Source organism: Anser cygnoides, chromosome 1, assembly GCF_040182565.1.
Source record: "Anser cygnoides isolate HZ-2024a breed goose chromosome 1, Taihu_goose_T2T_genome, whole genome shotgun sequence".
Lineage (NCBI taxonomy): Eukaryota > Metazoa > Chordata > Aves > Anseriformes > Anatidae > Anser > Anser cygnoides.
In genome coordinates, this window is record NC_089873.1 from 1,656,697 (window position 1) to 1,678,477 (window position 21,781).

At 45.8% G+C, this 21,781-nt stretch overlaps 1 protein-coding gene across 3 annotated transcripts; it reads right to left on the reverse strand.

Moving 5' to 3' along the window:
- Positions 1-432: 432 nt before the first annotated feature.
- COPG2 (COPI coat complex subunit gamma 2) lies at positions 433-21,521 on the reverse strand. 3 transcript variants are annotated; one of them, XM_066997912.1, is made up of 24 exons: positions 21,418-21,521; positions 20,007-20,059; positions 19,262-19,342; positions 18,354-18,425; positions 17,197-17,276; positions 16,312-16,387; positions 15,814-15,906; positions 14,558-14,644; positions 13,345-13,502; positions 12,522-12,655; positions 11,698-11,765; positions 10,875-11,063; positions 9,919-10,014; positions 9,315-9,558; positions 8,284-8,359; positions 7,004-7,107; positions 6,004-6,129; positions 5,059-5,121; positions 4,796-4,935; positions 4,313-4,484; positions 3,257-3,354; positions 2,448-2,586; positions 1,935-2,033; positions 433-950 (listed from the first exon to the last, which is right to left on the reverse strand). In XM_066997912.1, exons 1-24 carry the CDS (start codon positions 21,452-21,454, stop codon positions 820-822), a joined length of 2,616 nt encoding a protein of 871 aa, XP_066854013.1. In that variant the 5' UTR covers positions 21,455-21,521; the 3' UTR covers positions 433-819. The 3 variants fall into 3 exon arrangements, with proteins under 3 accessions (XP_066854013.1, XP_066854058.1, XP_066854097.1); XM_066997957.1 differs by having other exon boundaries at positions 21,396-21,461; XM_066997996.1 differs by lacking the exons at positions 433-950; positions 1,935-2,033; positions 2,448-2,586; positions 3,257-3,354 and adding an exon at positions 3,361-4,161.
- Positions 21,522-21,781: the final 260 nt, after the last annotated feature.

Consider the following 21,781-nt stretch of genomic DNA (forward strand, 5'->3'; position numbering starts at 1 on the left):
CCCTGACTTGGTTAAGGACAGAAACGCCAGTTCGTTTCCAGGGAGATGTGTGGCAGAGCTCCCCTCCCGAGGAAGTCACCGCCGGGTCCTCCTTCCTCCTTTTTCTTCCCAATCGTCGACAGCTTTAAGCCCAAAAAAGCTGCAGTGTTCCGTAGCGTTACCTGACGCAAGGCTCAGAGAAGTGTTAGTCCAGAGTAGAAAGGGAAAAACCTTCATGGCTGAAGTTTAATTTCTCTATACAGTGATTTTTGTCTCCTCTATTTCACGCGAAGTCTTCAAAAGACTGTAAATTTGGGGGTTGGCAGACACTGCAGGTTTTGGGTGTTTTTTTAACTGCTTTGTTTTAAATTTATTAAGAATAAGGGGCTTCTGCTGAGTAAAGAGCCCTGGTGGAAGGATTTTTCTGAACTGAAGACATGGAAGCGGACAGAATTAGAACAAGAATTTTCTATTTTATTAACAGTAGTTCATATGAATTCCAACCACTTGGACCAGTGTTTTATTTTTCTGTTAATAAAAATTAGTTTTGACAAAAATCCAGTTCCGTTTTCTTACCACCTACCTCTTTTCTTTTCCCTGCTCTACCGCAAGTGGCCAGAGATGCAATAAGTTAGACGGGAATGTGTTAAGTGTCAGGGAAGGAGAGGGCACGGGAGAGGCTCAGTACCAGCCAGCCACTACTGTAACATCATACAAAATATTTACCAAATCGAGGAATAAAAACCTACATGCAGAAAGACGGGGCCGCGTGACAGCTGGGGAACGCCCAGCCGGTGTTTCAAGGGGGTGTTTCCACCACAGCTGAGGCTGCTGGAAAGCTCAGCCCACGGAGGCCAGGATGACATCGACGGGCGTTTCTTCCTTGCTCCTGACCGTCACCTGCATGGTCACGCCGTCTCCTAGAGCGAGCCTCGACCTTACCAGCACGTCGCAACCACCTCTGTACACACCTGAGGGACAAAAAAAATATATATAAAAATAAACCACCAAAGCATTTGACATGTTTCTATTATGAGGGGCTCAGGAAGTGATGTAGTTCTAAGCCAGGAGCAGCCAGCCCGGTGAGTGCGAGGCAGATACAGGCTGTGGCCAGCTGCACGGAGGGCGAAGTGACCCCAAAAAATCCCAAAGGTAACAGATTAATGCCCAAATTAATCACGTGGAGTCAGCATGAGTTGCTGGAGGGCTAGGCAGATTTAAACGGGCAGAAACGAGGAAGCTGAAGGTCACTTTTAGTTTGGGAAGGCAGCACGCTGCAGTTGGTGGCTCAGCGCCCCTGCCGTGAAGGAAGAACAGTCCTAGGTTTATTCCAGAGGGCTTGGAAGCGGCGCTCCTGGAGGCAACAGGCTGCAGGATGAGCCACCTCCAGTCCCTCTCCAACATTACTACAGAAACAGACCTGGAGTTACCCGTTCTGTGCCTGGAACAGATCCAGCCCTACAGTCGGACCATTATATACCAGGGCCATCGCAGTTTAACGACTGCATGAAGGTTTTGTGGAGTTCTTAACTTCCAGGGATTGCCCAGAAGCGTAAGCCTGGACCACAGCCAGCGAATAAAAAGTTGCGGGTACTGCAGGCCAAATTTAGGACGTGTCTTCAGAGGCAGGAACTTGAAAACAAAGCGTTCATAGGAATCCACTTCCAAAATAACAACTGGCAAGGAAATAAGTTAGGTGTCTTCTCTGGAAGTTCTTTGGAAGGCTTTGCTGCTGTTCCCCCGGGCAGAATGCCTCCACGCGGAGGCACAGAGCCCAGCCCGAGCGCACCCACAGCAGCAGGCTGCGAAACCAGCACCGGCTTCATTCAGCTCGCAGCTTTTTACAGAGCAAAACTTTATGGGAGCAGAATCCCCAAACCCGTTTCCCTTCATTCAGGGAAAATCTGTCTGTGTGGGGACAGGGAAACACGGGGCTCAGCAGCGTGAATACGTACCAGCTAAGTAGAGCGTGTGAGAGTTTTTGTTCTCTGGCACTTTATCTGATCGCTCGCAGGGCTGCATGCCCAAGAACTTGATGATGTTACTGACAGCTTCTGCATTGAGGGATCGGAAAAGAAAGTTAGCTCCAGGCTGGTGCCAAGCTTTCTGTGAGAGCTGGTTCTCAGTCAAAGAACACTCTCTAAGCACCCACACGGCTTAATTGTTTTTCATTCATGATCTTGGTCGCTGCCTCACCGCCGCAGCTAAGGTGCGATGTCCTTTCTGCTGCCTTAGCCTAGGAACGCACCCTTCCCTTCAACAAGCCTCAGCACGACAGCTCTGCCAAGCTTCTGCTCACCGTAACCCCAAACTACAACAAAAACCCTCGTCACTGGGACAGTGTCACACTGGAAGGCACCAAATCCTCCTCCTCCTCCTCTTCCTACCACACTAATTATTTCCCCAGCACGGCAGATTTACCAGGATTACTACGTGGGTCACCGATAAGTGAGGAGAGACCATCTCACCATCGAGGGTTTTAATTGAACTCAGCGCAAAGGTTTCTTCTTTCTCAAAGTCATCTCCCACTTCTTCCCACGCAGCTGCGAAGTTCGGCTTTAAAACCTTCTGGATGTGATCAGCCACTGTCACCTCCAAATCTTCCAACTGACAGAGAAAAGCGAGGGAGAGTTTCAGCTGCCAGTTACAGAGAGGAACCTAATCTTAGAAAGAGGGGCAGCAGCGTTTTGCCGTGACAACTCCGGCATGCCTGGCTTTAATTTCAGGAGAAATGTGTAATACTGTGCTAAAAAGCAGAGGAGAAAATCAGTATTTGTGGTGGTCATCTGCAAAGCTTAAAAACATACACACAAAATGATCAGAGAGACAAAAGGAAAGCAGAAAACGGGGCAAAGCCCATTCTCAGCCTTACTGGACACGCAACGAGAGAGGCAGTCTCAGAACCCAGAAGCAGCCTCTACCTCCCCCGAGCCCCAAAGACAGGCGCTTTCCTGAGATCCAGCTTGTAACGCACTGACTGGTACCAGGAACACAACGCAGAGGCGCAAATGCTTGGGGGGTTGGAGAAAAAGGTTGGGAATTTATTGCTGCTTTCACGTCTACACCCACAAATCTCGTCTCCACAGGACACTAAGGTTAAACGAACTTTAGGCAGAAGCTTATTTTTGGGTAAGGATCTAAGCAGTCACAAGCTGTGGGTATTTTGGAAGTGTTTCAGGCAGATCCCCCTGTTTTCAGGCTTCAGGCTTGAAAGGAAACTGTCAGCCCAACGGCCAGAATTAGCGACAGGAGAAAAGAAAAACGGTCCTGAACTCACCACGTACTCATCATCGTAGCCATCTTCTTCTGGCACTCCTGTGTTCGGGTCGCAGTCCCGAACGGTGAACTTCATCGTGCAGCTGAAAGTACAAGCAACTGGGGAGGAAAGGGAAAGCCCTCACAGGTTAGTAGCGCAGTTTCTTCTGCCTGAGCCCTTGCTTCCCAAAAAGGATTGGGAAGAAAATAAGTTAGCTCTTCCCGGAAGATACAGACACGGCAGCGGTCAGAGCACTTTTCTGCCTCACGTAAAATTTCCCCCAGGCTCCAAGATGAAGACTAAAGGAGGATCTCAGGGGAGGAGTATGCCAAGGCCGTAGCGTAACAGGCACTGGCCCAAGGACTTGCAGGGTGCTGCAGTGCCATCGGTCAGCACTAGCCACCAGCAGAAACCCTGCAAGGATTTCTGACAAGCGGATCACGATCCAAAAGCACAGTTCAGGGAATTCAGACCGGTTCTGATCTTCTCTGGTTAAAGCGTTAACCAGGAAATCCACCTCGCTGATGAGCTGAGTCACGTTAAATCAACTCCAAATCCAGCAGAGGTTCTTTTGCGTGTGAATAACTTAAGAAAGAAGCTTTACGCACAAGAAAAATCACTCACTCCTAAATTTCACAGTAGTTTCTAATTTTCTAGGGGGAGGAAAATTTGCATGAGCTGAATTTGCAAAGGCCCAAGTTACCAGTCATTCGTCTCCACCTGCGTTTTCCTTTGACTGAGTCTGTTCCTGAGCACTACCAAGCATCCACGTTTTCAAACACGCTGCTTTCACTGACTCAAGCGAACACGTTCAGTTTCCTGTATCACCTGCGTGCTCTCCAGTCCTCATTACCAACTCATTTTTAATCACCCGGTACCAACGATCAGTTAAAAAGCACGCACACTGTTCTGCACAAACATAAGTCCTGCATAAAAACCAGCAAGTAAGACACGTGAGGAAAACGGCGCTAGAATCTCAGCATGCACTCACCAAATCCCACACCCTGAACGTTGTAACACCTGTTCTCAAAAAGCTTTCTTTTCCTCGCGATTTATTTATTCCCTCGCAGTCGTTACCTGCAGTGGGGTCATCCTGGGGCATCTGCACGAGGGTGTAACACATGCCCGGCTGGTTGTAGGGCAGGCTGGGTGCTGGGATGCAACAGATCACATCGTAAGCGTCCGACGGCTCCATCTGCACAGTGACTCTCTCTAACAGCTGATCGTTCAACGTGTTTGTGCAATCAAACTGCAGAAGAATAAATTGAAGAGGACTCAAGCACAGGAGAAACATTTCCAATCCAGTTTTTCCCAAGTCAGTCTCGCTGAACAGCTTCTCTCCAATTTTACCAGAATTCTCTAGCAGATGGATAGGGGTTACAACCCTTTTTTGGATCGTTTTAGAGGCAACACACGCCCTCTTAACTTTACTGTGCAAATCCCTTAAGAGGGAAGCTGTCTTTTTTAGGGTGCAGTGGCAATGCTGTTCACACTACACCCTGGCCTCACTAACGGCTGACCCCCTACTGCACCCTCACAGGGGCTTTTAATTTCCCTCACCTGGAAAACAATGTGATTTGTGAACACGTGTTTAATACAACGGACAAAATACTCTGTTTCTGCTTCTGTGAGCTGCACCGGTTCTGAAGACTTGAATAACGGACCCAAGCTCTTAAACTCTGGAATGGCCGCCAGTTGCTCTGCACAGAAAGGAGAAGACGACGACAGACACTCAGCGACAGGTTTGCTCGTTGCTCCCGCCTCATCTGTAGCAATCCTCCCCCTGCTTCAAGCACCGGACACCCGCTGATCTCCTCTCGTACCTTGGAATATATCCTGACGCGAAGGAGCAACTTTCTCAGGCTTGCTGGTCACTAAGGCAATCTCTGTGATGAGAAAAGCAGAGACATCGTGCTGTCAATTCCTCAACACGGAGTTTTAAATGCCTTTATAGCTCCACTAAAAATTCATTAACCTGCAGCGTTTCACACATCCTGCTCCTTACCACTGCCAGCTCCTCACACATACTAGAGTATTTTCTGCTAGGCAATACTGGATTGTAAGAAGAGAAGAGGGGAGATGTTTGAGTCACGATGAAGAAAGTGCACTTTAGTCTGGAATAGCCCGCAAAAAGCTCACCACACACTGCGTGACTGCTCCAGCTTCAGCATACAACATGACCACCGCCATGATATATGAGAACAGCAATTTACAAGACAAGATGCCGTTTCTCAGAAGGCATTAACTTATTTACTCCGTGTGAGAGCACGTAACCCCTGTAATTCGAAATAACGCAGCTGCTATCTCCCATATCTAACAGATAGGAAGGGAAAATGAGAAGGGGGGGAAAAAAAACCTTCTCTAGAAAGCTTGTGCAAGGTCAAGATGCAAGAATTGTGCAAGACCATGGAAGAAAGCCAGCGAAGTGACTTAGCGCTTCTGGAATGCGCCTTTTCCAAACATCTATGAGCAGATTAATTCTGATGATGTACAAACTCCCATCCGATAACAAGACTAGCTGAACGAATAATGAAATCTTGCCAATCCGTATTTCTTTGGAAGAGGTTCTGTTTTTCCTCTGTGAAGATCGGGCAGGCTTACCTACACAGAGCCCGTGACACTGAACTGTGAGGCATGCAGCTGAGTCACCCTTGTCTTGGCCTGACCCCACTGCGAGGGCAGCAGCCAAGTTTACGGGCATCAAATATCATTACGGCAACACGCGAACGCTGCCAGTCTCTCCTATTTAAAGGAAGCCTGAGCGTTACCTGCTTTCTGTTCAAAGATCGGTGCGGTAGCCAGAGGAACTGTTTTCATATCAAAAGGTTTGTCGGAAGGCTCCAGTGTATACTGGTGGAGGGCTTTCTCCATTCCAGGAACAGAGACGGTCAGCCCTGCAAAGCAGAATCACAGGCAGAAGATTTCAGTTTTAATGAGGTTCACTGCCCCAGAATCAACAAGGTGCCAGGGTCTGAAGAACTTATCAGCATTACATTTCCATCCCTCTTGAGATCAAGTAAGGAAAATTATTTTAAGAGCTCTTCTCTGTAGCTCAGGCTGCAGAGCAATACTCTTGCATGGAATCTGCTAAACAGATACGGCTACAGCTAAACAGATACGGTTTGGACTTTGGCTAATAAAAAGCTGGCAGAAGTACTTTCGCTTCTCGGCAAACACATACAGACACTTGTATACACGCACACGTGTGAAGTACTTCAAGACACTGCATAGAATAAAAAAGTTGCTCTGAAGATGACAGAGACTAAGTTGCCATTCCAGAGTATTGGAGTCACAACAGTTCACTTGAGAGAAGTCACATTGCAATAATCTTAATCATTAAATACTTTGCTGCACAATCGCTCTGGCATAAACTCTAATACATCTTTTTATAACCAGCCCTCACAACGAGATACGTCATCCGCATTTTGCAACGGAGAAGACGGTGCAAAGGTTAAGAAACTTGTCTCAAGTGACGGAAGAGGCAATGATGAAAAAAAAAAAGCCCAGCCCATATTCCTGCTCTATTTACCCAGACGATCCCTCCCATATTTTGCTAAGTCTGCCATTCTCAGTTGACACAAATCCTTTGAGGAAAGCACTAGTGCCAGAAGAAACACACGGTTCCATTTCTTCCAGTTATTCTGACCCAAGTTACCCCCAGACACATCACAGAAAATTATTCTTACAGCAACTAAACCCACCCATAATACGGAATGTGAAATAACAGCTCACACTTCAGGCGTGCACACATTTCTTTCTACCACTGACCATTAAAAATATAAGCAGCATTCAGGGCTATCTGTCTCTGCTGAAGTACATTCAAGTAGAAGGTTGCTCTGTCCCGAACTTCGTCATCGCTGTCCATCATACACCTGGTTTGGGGAACAAAAGGACAGAAGGCGGCTTGCTCAGGACGTTGTGAGAGCTGAGCTGCAAATGGCACTGACCAGGCTGGGCTTGATACTGCAGCGATAGTCTGAGCTCTCCTGATGGATTTGCAAATTGTGGAAAAAAAGCATTCAGACAACACGGTAGCTGTCACACCCACATGTGCTGACCAGAAAACGTAAGATTTTAAAAGACAGGATATTTCATTCAGCTCTTTCAGTCAGAAGATGCTAACCTGAAGCTTGTATACAAGTGCCACACTAGAAAAACCTAAGGCTAAAGGAGATGCACCAAAACACCTCACACACGTGGCTAGACTACAGAACGCACACCTGGAGCCTGCATTTTATGGCTAACTGCACCATGCAGTTGCCCTTTTTTTTATTAAACAGCTTTGTTTTGAGATAAAAAAGGAGAAGGAAAAGATTACGAAAACCACCGTGTTAGAGCTGCTTGCTATTTCATACTGAAAAAACGTCCGTGTGCTCAAACATTCACCTACTTTTTCCAATTACAGCAGGTGCCTTATAAAAAGGATCCTCTCCCCCCTCCTGGCAACTCATTCTGTTTTTTCTTCCACATTGCTCCGGTCACTTGTCACTGCAGTTCTTCACCTGCACCTATGCCGAGGTTGCCTTTTTCCTGAAGCGTTTCATAATTCGAATTATTTATTTCGCCACAGAAGTTAGTCATAGTCTGGGTTTCTGGTACACTATGGTGCTACACACAGGAAGAACGTGACATTTACGGAACAGACAACTTAGGAAGGTTGGGTGGTCTTAGCGCAACGCGCACAAAGCTGCGGAGCTGGAACACCTGAGACCAGCCACAGACCTTTTACTATTTATGAATAACATGGACATCTATTTTCTTGCTTCAAAGGGATGCAAAAATGCACGTTTATTAAATTACTGTAGATTTATTACCCACTAAGGAAAATTTTCACATCAGGTTGACTGTCAGGTGATTCCATGACCCACCACATCCTTCGTTTACGCGCACTCAGCAGCCCTGCGTTCCCACCAGCCAGGAAGGAAGGCAGCCACCCGCTCAGCAGACCCAGCACGCGTTCCGGCCTGGCCTAACTTCCTTCTTTGTGGAGCAAAGCACCCGGTGTCACCGCTACTCAGCCCCTACACGGCACAGTCGGACCCACTCACCTCTGCAAAAGCACCAAGATGCTTGGAAGAAGACTCTCGTTCTGGGCACCAAACTTTGCCAGCGCGCTTACAGCAGCTGCAAGAGGAAACAGGGAGGCATCAGAGGTGCAAACGCTACGCACACACAGACTTCACAGCAGACCCAGAGCGTTGTGCATACTGCTGTCCCGAAGTTCCAGTCACAAAGGTTGTCGCTTCCACGCCACAAACTCGTTAAAGATACGGAAAGATTAAACTATTTCTATATTTTCAAAAGGAAATAGTTTGACATTAGGGACTAACAGGCCAAGGCGAGCTTGACCGCCCTACAATCCTGCTCCGAGAGAATCCTCTGCCAGATGAGGTTAGGTCAAGCTCCACAGCTTGTTCCAGTCTCTGGCCCCTCTACCCTTAGCAGTGGCTCACACTCCTGGCTATCTTTGTTTTCCACATACAGATGCATCCAGTGGCCAGTGACTCTGCAAGGAGGTGAAACTCCTCAGCAATCACCTAAAGCGGCCCGTCCAAACTACTCTCATTTCAGCTCAGCTCTGCCTTCGATAAATTCCACACATACAAACAGAAAGTTCAGTAAGGAAGTAGTCTTTATGGCCTTGAGAGTTAAAAAAAAAAAAAAAGAAGCTATATGATGAAATATCTGTACAGAGTACGGTCTCAGAGGGATGCTTTCCATGTGTTCCCAGGTTACAAGTTAGGAAATGGTGACCAGAAGAGCTGTCATCAAAACCCAAATGCCAAGAAGACCATACTGTATCTGTCAGCTCATTTTCCTTCCTCCCTCCCCAGCAGGGCTTCCTCCTCCAGCACTCTGGAGATCGAGCCAATACCTCTCCAAAACCAGGCCCAAAATGCGAAAAAAAAGACGCCACACTCTAAAGGGTTTGTTGTTGAGGCCCTGCAGGAAGGAAGCGTCAGTCTGCAACAAGCTTTTTTTTTTTTGGAGGAATCTTTATCTCGTGCACGGGAGATTTCCATGCAAACAGACGATGGGCAGAAGTCAGACATCACGCCAGCCTCTTAGCTCAACTCACCAGCCCTCACAGCCTCGTTCTCCAGCACCACCCTGTTGAATATGAAGCGGATGTACTTCGACGGGGACGGGGTCCTCGGCCCCTCTTTCCCCAGCAGGTGCAGGATCTTTGTGGCTAGGACGGTGTGTTCACAGTCTTCGATGAACTCGCAGAGGTGAGCCAAGCCAGATTCCTTACTCTCGGGATTCTCCTCGATGATGCCGATTATACAGTCCACAATGGCTCGCTTGTACTCAAAGCCACCCTGGGAAGAGCAAAGCAAGGACACTCACCCAGCAGGCAGAGCTCAGACTGCAGTTCTACACAGCTCCCCTCATGCCTCAATTACTTCTTTCCATTGAGGAAAACAAAACAAACATTTGTACATAAACAGAGAAGAGAGACGGGCTGGATAATCTAATAGGGTCTTCCCAGTTCCCATCCACCAAGAGAGGCACATCATCACGAGAATTTCCTCAGAAGGGTTTTTAACGCGCCAACTCTAATTCAGAAGCAGATTTCAGACAGGTCTGACCCACAAGACAAACGAGGTCTTGTAAGGCAAGAGACCCTTCACACCATCAGAGCTCCCTGCCCAGAACTACACGGAACGTTTCAAACCTACATCGTCCCTGAGCATGTTGGAGAGGAAGGTCATCATGACGCTGTGCTTCCGAGGGTATTTCTGGCACAGAGCACTGATAGCCTGTACTACCACTACCTGCAAAACAACAGAGAAGGACGTTAGGCACACGCATTTTGTTTTTCTAAGAGCAGCACAGCCTTCTCCCTATCTCGAACTGTCACTTTGACAGATTACTTTCTTGTACAGGAAGGATAAAACCTGGTGGTGTACTCTCAGCATGGATTGCTAGCAGGCTCTATGCTAGCAGGCTGCAAGACCTGGCTCTGCTCGAGGGGCTGTATTCAGATGTCATACGGCAATTCCAAGGCCCACCTCTCCCTCTACCCAGTGAAAATCCTGACCTAATTCTAACTTTAATAGGTAGATCGTGTCACTAAGGCTCTTTGCAATTTCAAAGCTATCTAAAACTTGGTTCTTGCACTCATACAGATAATACGGTAAAACCACTGTGCAATAGTGGACATGGACTTGGCAGGCATGCTGTGCTCCTCAAGGCAACTCTGCAGTGTAAGAGGGACAGGTACAGACAAACAATCATCCTTAACCACGTTATCACCTGAATTCACAGTGATTAAACTTAAATTAGTAGTGTGAACTGTAGGTTTCCTATCAGGCTGAAGTCATAGAGACTTGATTAAGACAGTTAAAATCCCTCTCCTAAGAGGCAACCAGAAGATGGTACAAAGTTTTATAGGAAACAGCGCAGGAGCCAGGAATCTACCAAATGATGTATATCCTTTTTCAGAGTGGAGAGAGGAAATGGAAAAGTGTATTTTGACAGTTGGAAAACACAGAACCACACCTTCGGAATTTCACGTTGGCTTTGCTCGATTAGACTAAGTCACTGAAGGATTAAAAAGTGGGAAAAGCTTCATAAAAACAAGAATGGGAGAAAAACCTGCAGCTGGAAAGAGGAGAGGCCTCCAATGCCACACCTTAAACTCATCTGATATTTCTGACACGAAGGAAGAGATCTGTTTCATGAGCCTGTCTACACTGCTCTCACTCCCTGTCTTCAGCAGGGTGGTGATGGCGAGGGTAGCAATACTGCGGTTGGAGTCCGTGATGAGGTTTTCCAGGTCCAGGTTGCAAGCAGTGACTGCAGATGGATGCTTCATGGCCACCTGTAAAGGAAACAATTTCAAAAGTTACGCGAGAGCAGCGCCATCCTGCAGAGTTCAAAGCTTTCAGTGAAGCAAGTATCAAAGTCCTTGTTTTTTCAAGCACTGCAACTAAACCTACATCGTTCGCTACTGGCAGGATGCAATCAATGCATTTTGATTTCGATTTGCATTCTTGTTTCGGTTTTTGAAATGAACTCCTCTAACTTAAAAGTTACAGCTCATGAGTTCGACAGTCACATAACGTGACCCGCGTCTTGCTCTACTTCTGTGTAGCGTGCTGCCCTGAAACCAGAACGTTATTTCCTTCACACACGCCCTATCCACACTTCTCACAACATTAAATATCTGAGGCTCTGCTTCCTTACACAGCTGAGAGCTCACAAGTCATCCAGCTACAGCCCGCTATAGCCCTGTGGTCTAGAAATAAGCAAATAAGAGCTTCAGTTAAGAAAAGATTTTTGTCACCCCAGGAAATTTGGCACAGAAAAGCCAATCCTCCAACACAGAGTATTTTGGAATACAGTAATCACACCAGCAGTTGCTGGTTTAGGTGACACACCATTAGGCACTGAAGTCTGGCTTCCTCTGATGCTCAGAGACTTATGCTTGTTTAGAAGATCTCGGAAGCACTCACTTTATTAAGGGTCCGTACAGCTGCGTATCTCAAGACAGGTTTGGGAGAACTGCAGAAAAGCTGCAGCACTGAAAATAAAGAACCAAGAGAAGTAAGCGATGACAAAATATTACAGAGAAGAGACTGCTTAACAAAAACTGGCTCCCAGTACTGCCCCTCCAGGCACCCGTAACGTCTGAGGAGCAGAAGGTGAGAGCCCTTATGCCCATACCAGATGAGGAAAGGGAAGTTGCCTTGTGCCAGCACTTTGATATTGAGAGGTGCAAATAGCAGAGTCAGAAATCACCACGAGAGAAAACCAAATGTGGTCTCTTTCAAAAAAAAAAAAAAAAGGGAGTGGAGAGGGAAGTCTGAGGTATCCACATGCAACTACGCAGATGGCACGCTAAGCATTCGTGCAGCTCTATTAATAAACTGATTTCTAGTTTCAACAGCTAATTAAGATCAACAGCAAATTTTAAAAAAAAAAAAAGCTTGTTTTTCATCTTATAACAACAATAGGCTGTCTGTATAGCAGCTAGTGACACATCTTTACTACCTCCTCTGCCCAATTTCTCCTCTACCTTCCTCCCACCTTCCCTTCCTGCAGCTGGAAAAGGGCAGGCATCACCCCGTGCCACCTCTCCTGCCCCTTCTCTAAAGCTCTGGATGAAGAGTAAAAAGGGATCAAGTTGTTTCCCAGCCAGAAGCCCCCTAAATCTGGGAACAATCAGAAAATTTGGGTTTTGAGTCCAGTACTGCAGTTACGCTGTACTGTCTCTGTATCGTGTTTTGCCGCCCTTTCTTTCAGCCATGTCAGCAGGACACAGGGCTCTCGGACCAACCTGAAACAGCAGGTGCCAGCTCCCTCGCTGTGCAGTTTGGCAGGTGGATGATTGCAGAAGCAGCTTCATAAATAACCATTTCGTGCTTATTCCGCAGACAGCTCTCAATGAAGTCGAAGAGTGGACTTTCATGTCTACAAAGAGATGACATTTCACATTGTGATGCTGAACTACACGCAATCATTGATGCTGTATTTCTGAGAACTTGGCTGAAAGCACAGTTACTGCCCTGGGTCTCATGTTTCTGATGCTGCCCAACTCATATTTGAGCAATAAGTTTCCTATTTACTATTTTTTTCTTCTTTTTTATATTTATCTTCTACAAGCCAGAACTCCCGCACCCTACAAATAAATACTTTATGGTTAATCATGTATCACGCACCACTAACAAAAACTTCCTGATGAAATTGTTATCAGTGAAAATTAATTTCTCAGATAACTCCTCTGCTAGTATGAGATCAGAATAGAGTTCCTTTTGTTTTTATCACCGTAATATAGATAGATCCTCACTGAGTTTGAAAGACAACGAAGTAGGCAAAGTACAGAACACTCCCCCCTCCGGAGATTATTCTGCAGTTTTAGTTGTACTCTAAAGTGAGTTCTGGTGTGGTGCCAAAACAAAAACACACAAAACTCACCACACAACTACCAGACAAACTGCTACTCAGTTCAGCCTACCATTCTGCTTTTACCTGCGCTTCGTTTTTAACACTACAGCTCTGTGTATAGACTTCCACATACTTTAAAAAAAAAAAAAATCCGAGCTACTGTTTACCTCAAACTACCATTAATTTTGTAATTAAACACCTTGCTTCTTACTCACCCCTCTTCAGATTCCTTCAGGAGTTTGCTTGCAATTCGGATCAGCATGCAGTACGCAAACTGGGATTTCAGGCCGGACTTTGTGAACTTATTCAGCATTTTGGTAACTGCGAGGCGATCATTTTTTCTAAGGTGATAGAGCAGCCCCAGAGCGTGGTACTGTTAGATCAGAAACAGATGTGCACAGGAACACATGAGGATATTAAATGCATAATGCAGTTGGAAAAGGCAGATTATCAGCCCTCTTCTGTGTCTTACAACTGCTGTTTCCTAGCAGAAGTACCTTCTAACCTCAAATGATCTGAGTTTCCTGACAAATAACAAAGATCTGTTGTACTTCCTTTCCTTTCCTGCCTACCCTCAAGAAAGCCTCAATACATTTTTAAAGATCAAAGGAGTCATGAAGTTAGTTTACTTCATTTTCTCCCCATTAAACACCAGAACTTCTGAGGCTTAGGCTTAACTATGATACACCGTAGCACTTGCTTTTCTAGTATACTTAATATCCACGGTACCCCAAGCCCTTCAAATCATAGTTGACCACACAAAAATCCTTGAGACATTCATGTTTAAAGTACAAAGGAACACTTCCAATTTCTTGCAGTGTTTTTTTCTTGCTTTGTTTTTTTTTCCATGAGACTGATTCACAGTAAAGCTTAATGAAGCTGCTAACTGGGCACAAACAAAGCTGGTATTGTAGATTTGTTTCTGATTGTTAGTCGTAAATAAATACTGTCATTTCCATAACTGTTTGGAATATTTATACAAAGATTTTGCTAATATGGCTATCACAGATATTTGGGCTATTCCCTGCGGTCCTGCAATAACTGGCGAATTTTATGCAGGCCAAGACGAAAGATACTGGTATTCTGGAAAGCAGAGAGATTCGTGAAAACTCAGATTCAAAGCCCTTCTCCTGCAATACCTACTGTGAAACCCATCAGCAGCATTCCAGCTATCAAAAGACCCGCAGGGAAAGGGCAGAGGATTGCACTAAAGAGCCACTTATTAATTGTCTTGCACTGGGATTGTGCAGAAATTCATGGTTTTTGAAACTGTGAATCGTTTCCCTCAAAACAAAACCATTGTTTTTAAAAGAATAAGGAAAAATGAGTACCAGTTCCTTTTTCTAAAGCTATTATAAGAACTTCCAGAATACCATTAAAACCCTGTAGCGTGTTTACAGCTTCCTGGGGCAGCCCCCCGAAACGTACCTGTACCATAATGTTGTCACTAGAAGCTGCTTCTTGAGCTTCGTTGATCCACCGTTTGACTACATCGTAACTGATCTTCATCATGTGCTGGAAGAAGCCACAAATTGAGACTGCAAACAAGCTGATAGCAGAAGCACCGTGAAGTACCATGAGCCTTGTTTTTCGGTTTCACTACTTCAAGACCATCTACCGCTTTATTGCACGCTACTGGTAACGAAGAATAACTCCCAGATACGTATTTAGGACACGTACAATAACTCCCGAATTACACAACAGGACGCCTGTTTCAATAAAGCGAGAAGTAACTCAGAGATTTTGTTTATGTCCAAACCAGACAGAAGACAAACCCGGGGCAATCCATCTACCTGCTGCTAGTTCAGGAGGAGCCCTTCAGTTGTCAGTATTAATACAGCTTCACTTGCACCCTCGGGGTCTTGCACAAGCCCTGCTCTACCCTATCAGCTAAACTTCTTAGCTCCTGTTTTTTATTTATTTCTTTCCCAGTGCAACCAGTCTTGTTACCCTCTGCACCTATAAACCACTGTTTTTCTTGCATCTCAGTCTCAGACTACCATGCTTTCACTTGCATTTTCTCCCTTTAATAAAAATACTAAATTAACAAGGTCTTTTCCAGCCTTTTCTTGAAAACAGTGGAGAGAAAATACACAGCTAACTTCTTCACCTGGCCCCCCTACTAGATATTAGCAAAAATAATCTTGAATTGCAGTTGTACCAGGGCAGCAATTTCAATGATGTGGGTTTTGCACAGCACAAAGCCGGCTGCTTTTACTTTCTGTTGCGTAACTTAAACGTTCTTTCAGTCATCGGTGCCAATTCTTTCCCAACACGGGGCAGGTTGCTTTTACTTACTCTCAGCAAAACGATCAGCACTTTTATGGCCGTCAGTGTGCTTGACATTTAAAAAGAAAGACAAGTCTCTCCCCAGACAAATCAATGTTCTACATTAACTACACGCAGAGATAACCAAGCACTTGGTGCTTGAGCGATACAACCGAAGTACTTTAAAACAAGAGAAGATCGAGGAAGGAGACAGAGAAACTACTTGAGACAAAGGAAACTCCACTGCTGCTGTTTATGTCTATTTTCCAGCGAGAAGACAAAGAGGAGTCCTATCAAAGGCAAGGGAGATGAGGAAAGAACAAAACAAAAGCCAAGCAAAGCTGCACATGCAGCGGACTAGCCTTCCCAGCCACAACACAAGGCACAGATTTACAACAATTTACTGCTGTACTTACTAAGGAAGACACCAGTGCAGAACTAGACACACTGGGGACTTTGTCCACAATGGCTTGCTTCATGTATCTCTCGATGGCTTGTAACATCGTACCCTGTGAGAAGAGGGGGAAAGAAAGCATTGATGCTCAACCCCTGGGGGTAAAGTATAAACGCTACGACAAAAACAAATGCACATGTTCAAAAAGCCCTCAGAAAGACGCCTCACCTAATTCTAAAAACACAAGGGAGACATCAGTGCCCACTCCTGAAGATTCAGCAACACAAAGCCCACAGCAAGGCAGTCTCCGAGCAGAAACCAGAACTCCAAAGCTCCTGATTTTTAACTCCATCTTTACAGCGCCACAGCTCCAGAGCCTCCACATCAGCACAGGGCTTCGGAGCAGTCCTCCCTGAAGTGGAAATTCCCCTTCTACTCTAAGAAAGCACCCTGCTACAGAGTAGTTAATTTGATTTTAAATACACTTCTCATCTCTCCAACGGAAGCGTTTTGTACTTACATCAGTGATCCTGCACAGTGCTCTGATGGCCGGGCCTCGGTATACGTCTTCCTTCCCTGTCATGTCTTTGGTCAAACTGAAATAATCAAGGACAACCTGTTAACACTTCTTTAGGATCTCAGTGTCTCAGTCCTTTTGCAACGCTCCACTCCATCTCATTTACCTATCCTTCAAGCTGTTACCACATAACTGCCAAGATACAGTAGAAACAATTTAATAATCAGCTATTTGAAAATTATTAACATCAGATTCTATAGAAATACAGAGCATTACAAAGATATGTAGTCCATAAAATTGCTCTACCATGGAGCCGGTTTATTTAGCACAGCCGTTCTTCTTTCTACCTCATAAAATTTTGTTTGCTGAACAGCTTCAATCAACAAAACCAAATTCTCTTAGCAAAAACCGTACCTCTGGAATTTGTTCTCACAACAACTGTCACTTCTACTCTACAGTGATAAAAATTGATAGTTCAGTGCTGGAACGAGCTGAGTTTTGCTCTGTTTTCCGTAATTGTTCTCACAGCAAAGCGAAACAGAAACCACAGGTTCAAAACATCAGACAAACAAGCAAAACAAATCGGCTTCAAAACATCAAGAAAGACAAAAGCATCAGCACCAATAAGGTGGAAGAAAAAAGAAAACACACAAAAAATAACAACATATTAATAAAGTGTATATAAGTTTTTTGTTTGTTTTTTTTTTAAGGAAAGCATAACAACACAGGAGGAAGAAATTAACACTTCATAGGTGGCATGGAACAACTTGTTTTCCCTTGCTGTATCCTTGCACAATTACAAAAAAACCCTAGTGGTTAAAACAAACATGTCAAAATGTAGCTAATTGTTTCAGAGCTCTGATAGGGTAGCTGCAGAAAAGGGCATACCTGCTTGTGACAATGATGACATCCTCGGAAATATTGGCCATCTCTTTGATAGTAAGGTAACACATTCGTCTAAGGGTTTGCTGTGAAAGCGAATTGCAGAAAAACATTAAACTCACAGGCAATTATGAATGAAGACTCCCTACAAGTTTTAGAAGTAAACCAGACACGGCACGCCCCCTTCCCCGCGTCCATACAAAGTCATAAGCACACAAGTAAAACCCTGATTGAAAGCTGGACGCTGCTCTTGCCTCCTACTATCAAACAAATCAGGAAACAACTAAGAGATGTCTTACAAAATGATAGGACTAACAGAAAGAAAATCTGTGCGTTGTTTATGAGTGAAGTGGCACACCAAGCCTACAAGCAGAAACCTCACAATTACCAGCCAAATGCTTTAAAAACTTCCTCTTTTGTTGCAAAAGAAGAACAGAGATATGCAAAGAGCACTGCCACTTTAATTCTTTGAAAGCAAATGACATTTTTGCATTAGAAAATACTCTTTCTGCAATATGGATATGGGAGAGGTCACAAAACACGTTGTGCTTCCAAAATGTTCATTCTGCCTTTTGACAGTTACACACGGAACTCTCTTCAGACAAGTCCCCCCCAAAACTGAAGCGCTAGCTCATCTTAACCAACGTGAATGAAATCCAACCCAGGAAGCATGCTCTGCTAAGTTCTACACCCTCCGCAGAAGAGACCAGGAGAGGACTTTACATCGGGCAAAATCCAAAGTTTAATCCAACGTTTTTAGGATGTTGTCACGCCTCTATTGCATGCTGATTAACAAATACAGCGAGTCGTGCTAGGGAATAGAACCAGCTAAGCTACAAGCAACTTTTTAACTTTCGTTTTGAGAGCTGATTATTTGCAAGCATAAAAAACATTCCTAACATTATACCGATTGGTATACTAAGCCTTTCTGTCATCATTCACATTCTTTACAACAGGAATTCAAAATAAACCACCAAAAGCAACCTGCAGAAGGAGCTGCGTGTTACTGCAATCATTTCAGTCATTTGTTTCCAAACGGTGAATTGCCTTCAGCAAGTGGTTTGCTCACATCACCCTCCTCCCACAGCCCAGCACTCAGCTGCTTTGTAATTACTGCAAACAAAAACCAGGGAGGCAGAAAGCGTTAAACGCCAGGCACTTACATCATTAGACTGAAACAACCTAGTCATTGCGAAAAAAGCTTCTGTGGCTTCAGTGGTTCCAAAGTGTTCACCCTGAAAAGAGAATGCGAGAAGTGAGAGGAAAAATAATCCTATCATTATCCAGTAGCCTCCACCTTAGTCCCTACCTCTAGCGCCTACTCACATCCCAAGGATGTTTTCTTTCAAGACTTGTTCCTCATGTGAGGAGCAGTCCCTCCCTCACCTTGTTTCCCAGGGAGTAAGGCCGTCACTGGCACTGTTACCCACTTGGCTTCAGTGAGCGCGACCCACAGCTGTACAGCGCCACAACAGTCGGCCCTGTAACCTCTGGTCCCTCTTCTGAGGTTAGCGTGTCAGCAGCTGGCTTTGCACCACGCTTCTTAAGCGCACAGATGCCCTTGCTTCAAGAGGCACCTACTCGAAGACGACTGGTGCTAATGAAGAGCGAGCAGCGCAGGCCGTCCCAGCCAGCAGTAATCCTGTGTCAAATACCACCTGGCTCAGGCCACGCAGGCAGGAAACTTCTGTGGTTACCCAGCGTAAAATTCCTTTCCTTACCACGCTTCCAATTTCCCCACAAACAAAATGACACCTTGTTCTCTTATCTCACCTCAGTTATTCCTACTTCAGGCAGGCAACCACAAATGACTCTTAATTGCTCAACGACAGTCAACACAGACCAAACAGCAGCTCACACTTGGCACTCGAAAAAAGATTTAAAAGCTTCAGGGACATAGACATACCTCACCTTAGTCAGAAAGGGACACGTAATACTATAGCATAAGCACTCTATTTCTTAAAACCTACCTCCTGAGTCTGACAGGAGTTATAAAACCTCTTTCACAATGAAGGTTACCAGAAATTAGCCTTGGGAACGCGCGCTCTGGCTGGCAAGAAACAATCATTACCTGGTTCAGCAAGTAAAGGATCTTGGTAAGTATGTGCAGGCATCTTCGTGGGTTTATGGGGGTCTCATTAAAGATACGCGCCTGCAAGCACAGCACAAATACTGTATTACACTGTAATCCAACACTAACAATTTGTCCTTACCATAAAAATTAAAGCAGTTTGCTTTCAACTGAGCAGCTTATAACTTCATTATTATTCTAAAATGTGTCCCAGTTAACATATTTTTGATGTCCAGTTCAAGTGTGGCCATCTCTTGTGTCTCAACAAGAGACAATGACTCAGTTTACTATTTGGTACTAACAAAATAATTTAAAATAAAAGCATAACCTAGAAAATTTCAACTCTGTTCTTTCCTTAGCATCTGTAGCCCAAACATTACTTAGTAATAACCTGTGGGAACAGCAAATTGAAATTAAGTTCCTTCTTGTTGCTGTCTGTACCCCAAAAATCTGTTATTTAACCACACATTCACCTCACCACTTGGAGGAACACGAAGAGAAACAGGAAGACCCATAAGAGAGTATATCGAATGAGAATAGGAAACCAAGCAGGGCATCTCTTCAGAAAGATCTAATTGCCATATGAAAACCCTGATATAGTAGCTCTATGTGCACTTTTACACCCCCTCTGATTTTAAATCAACTATCTAAACTTCGCTGTTCACATTGCCTGCAAGTTGCACTGTAATTCCTCCTCAAGCTGCTAATTTCCCCCGATCAGAAAGGGTTAAGGTACTGTTCATACCTCCTGCAGTACAGCGCTCTTCTCCAAATGCTGGAAAGGATTAGAGCCACTACCTGGACAACAAGAGAAAACTCTCAATTAAAGGAAACCATCCATCACAAACGCCAATAATAAAACAACAGAATCGTACATGCAGGAACAGCTCCTAAACTTTACAAAAACACCTCGATGCTACAATGACATTCCTCTTTGAATAACTGATGTTCCCCATCAACAGCTGTGAATCCAATTCCTTAAGCCGTATATTCAGAGGTACAGGAAAAAATGGGTGACAGGCTTTAAACACAGCTGGAGGGTGAGGGAGAAAAGTATTAACTACTGAGGTAGTTAATAACAGTCATTTTATATAAAGCTATTAGTTCTTTTTTTCCTAGTCCCCTTACTTTATTCCTTCAGGCACAGAGAGCACCGAACACAGCAGGATGGGGCTGCTGCTCGGGATCCGAAAAACAAGCACACCACTAAGCAGGGCTACTCAGCAAACTCCACAACCAGCCTGGCTACGGCACATCACAAAACCACAGATCCGAGACTCATCTCCGTGCTGTAACTTCTCAACCTTTTAGCCACCCAGATTATGGGGCTGGGAAGTTATTTAGTGGCTAAAACCAAAATCTGCAGGAGGACTTCAAAAATATTTGGCGGCAGAGGGAGACAATGGATGGACAACAGGATTGGACATGGCACGAGGCTCAAATCCATCTCTTGTCCATTTCAACTCTGTGCACCGTTTGGAGAACCAGCTATGCCAACTATTGCACATCTGGTATCCAATACAGTTTGAATCTCTGCTGGAAAGCAGAGGGAAGCCTTTAGTTTCAGAGGCGGTTAAGAGGAACCATCTTCTCTTTGAGATTTCTGAAGAGCGCCGATGTTTAACTCTGAGCTTAACTCTTCGCTCTGAAGGCATTTAACTTCTTGGAGATAGCACTTCTCTGCGGGCAGCACGCTGACAGCAAAAACACCCCTCAGAACCCCTGCTGCACACACACAGACCCCTTCAAACCCTGCTCTTGACCCCTTTCCTCCCATAAGCACCTTTTAACGTTTAATTCTCCCATCCCTCAGCCCTCACACCCCCAGCGGAGGGAAACTGGGACCGGCACGAGAACCGACCCCGCCGCCCGCTGCTCGGGGCCTGTAACAGGGCAGCCTCGGGGCAGCACCAGCAGCTCCCTGCCCCCCGAGCCCCGACCTGCGCCTCAGGGGCTCCTCACCCCCTGAGGTGCCCGACCGCGGCCCCCCGAGCCCCCAAACGGCCGCAGCCGGGCTGGGGCTGGGGCCCGGCGAGAGGAGAGCCGGTAACGGCGACAGGGGGAAACCCAATCCCCTCAGCTCGCACGGCCCCGGAGCTCCTCAGAGCCGCTCCCTCAGGAACCCGCCGCCCACCCCCGCTGCCGCCCCGCCGGACCGGGCTCCTCGTCCTTCTTGTCCGCCTTCTTCAACATGGCGCCGCCGCCGCCACCGCCTCAGCGGCGGCTCCCGCCCCCTCTCCCCCTGCCGCCTCGCAGCCTGCGATCTGATTGGCTCACGGGGCTGCCACTCAAGGCTCTTAGCCTTTCGGGTCCGTCCGTCGCTCCAAGCCACGCCCCCTCCCTGCTGCGGAGGGGTCGGGGCAGGGACTGAGCTCCTCGCTCCCCCCCCCCCGAGTCTTAAAGGAGCCGCGGCGCCATTTTGTGAGGGGCTGTTGGACCCCCCCCCGACTGACAGACAGACGGACAAACAATCCAAACAAATATCTGAGCCCCTCAACAAAATAACGAACGCACATTTTA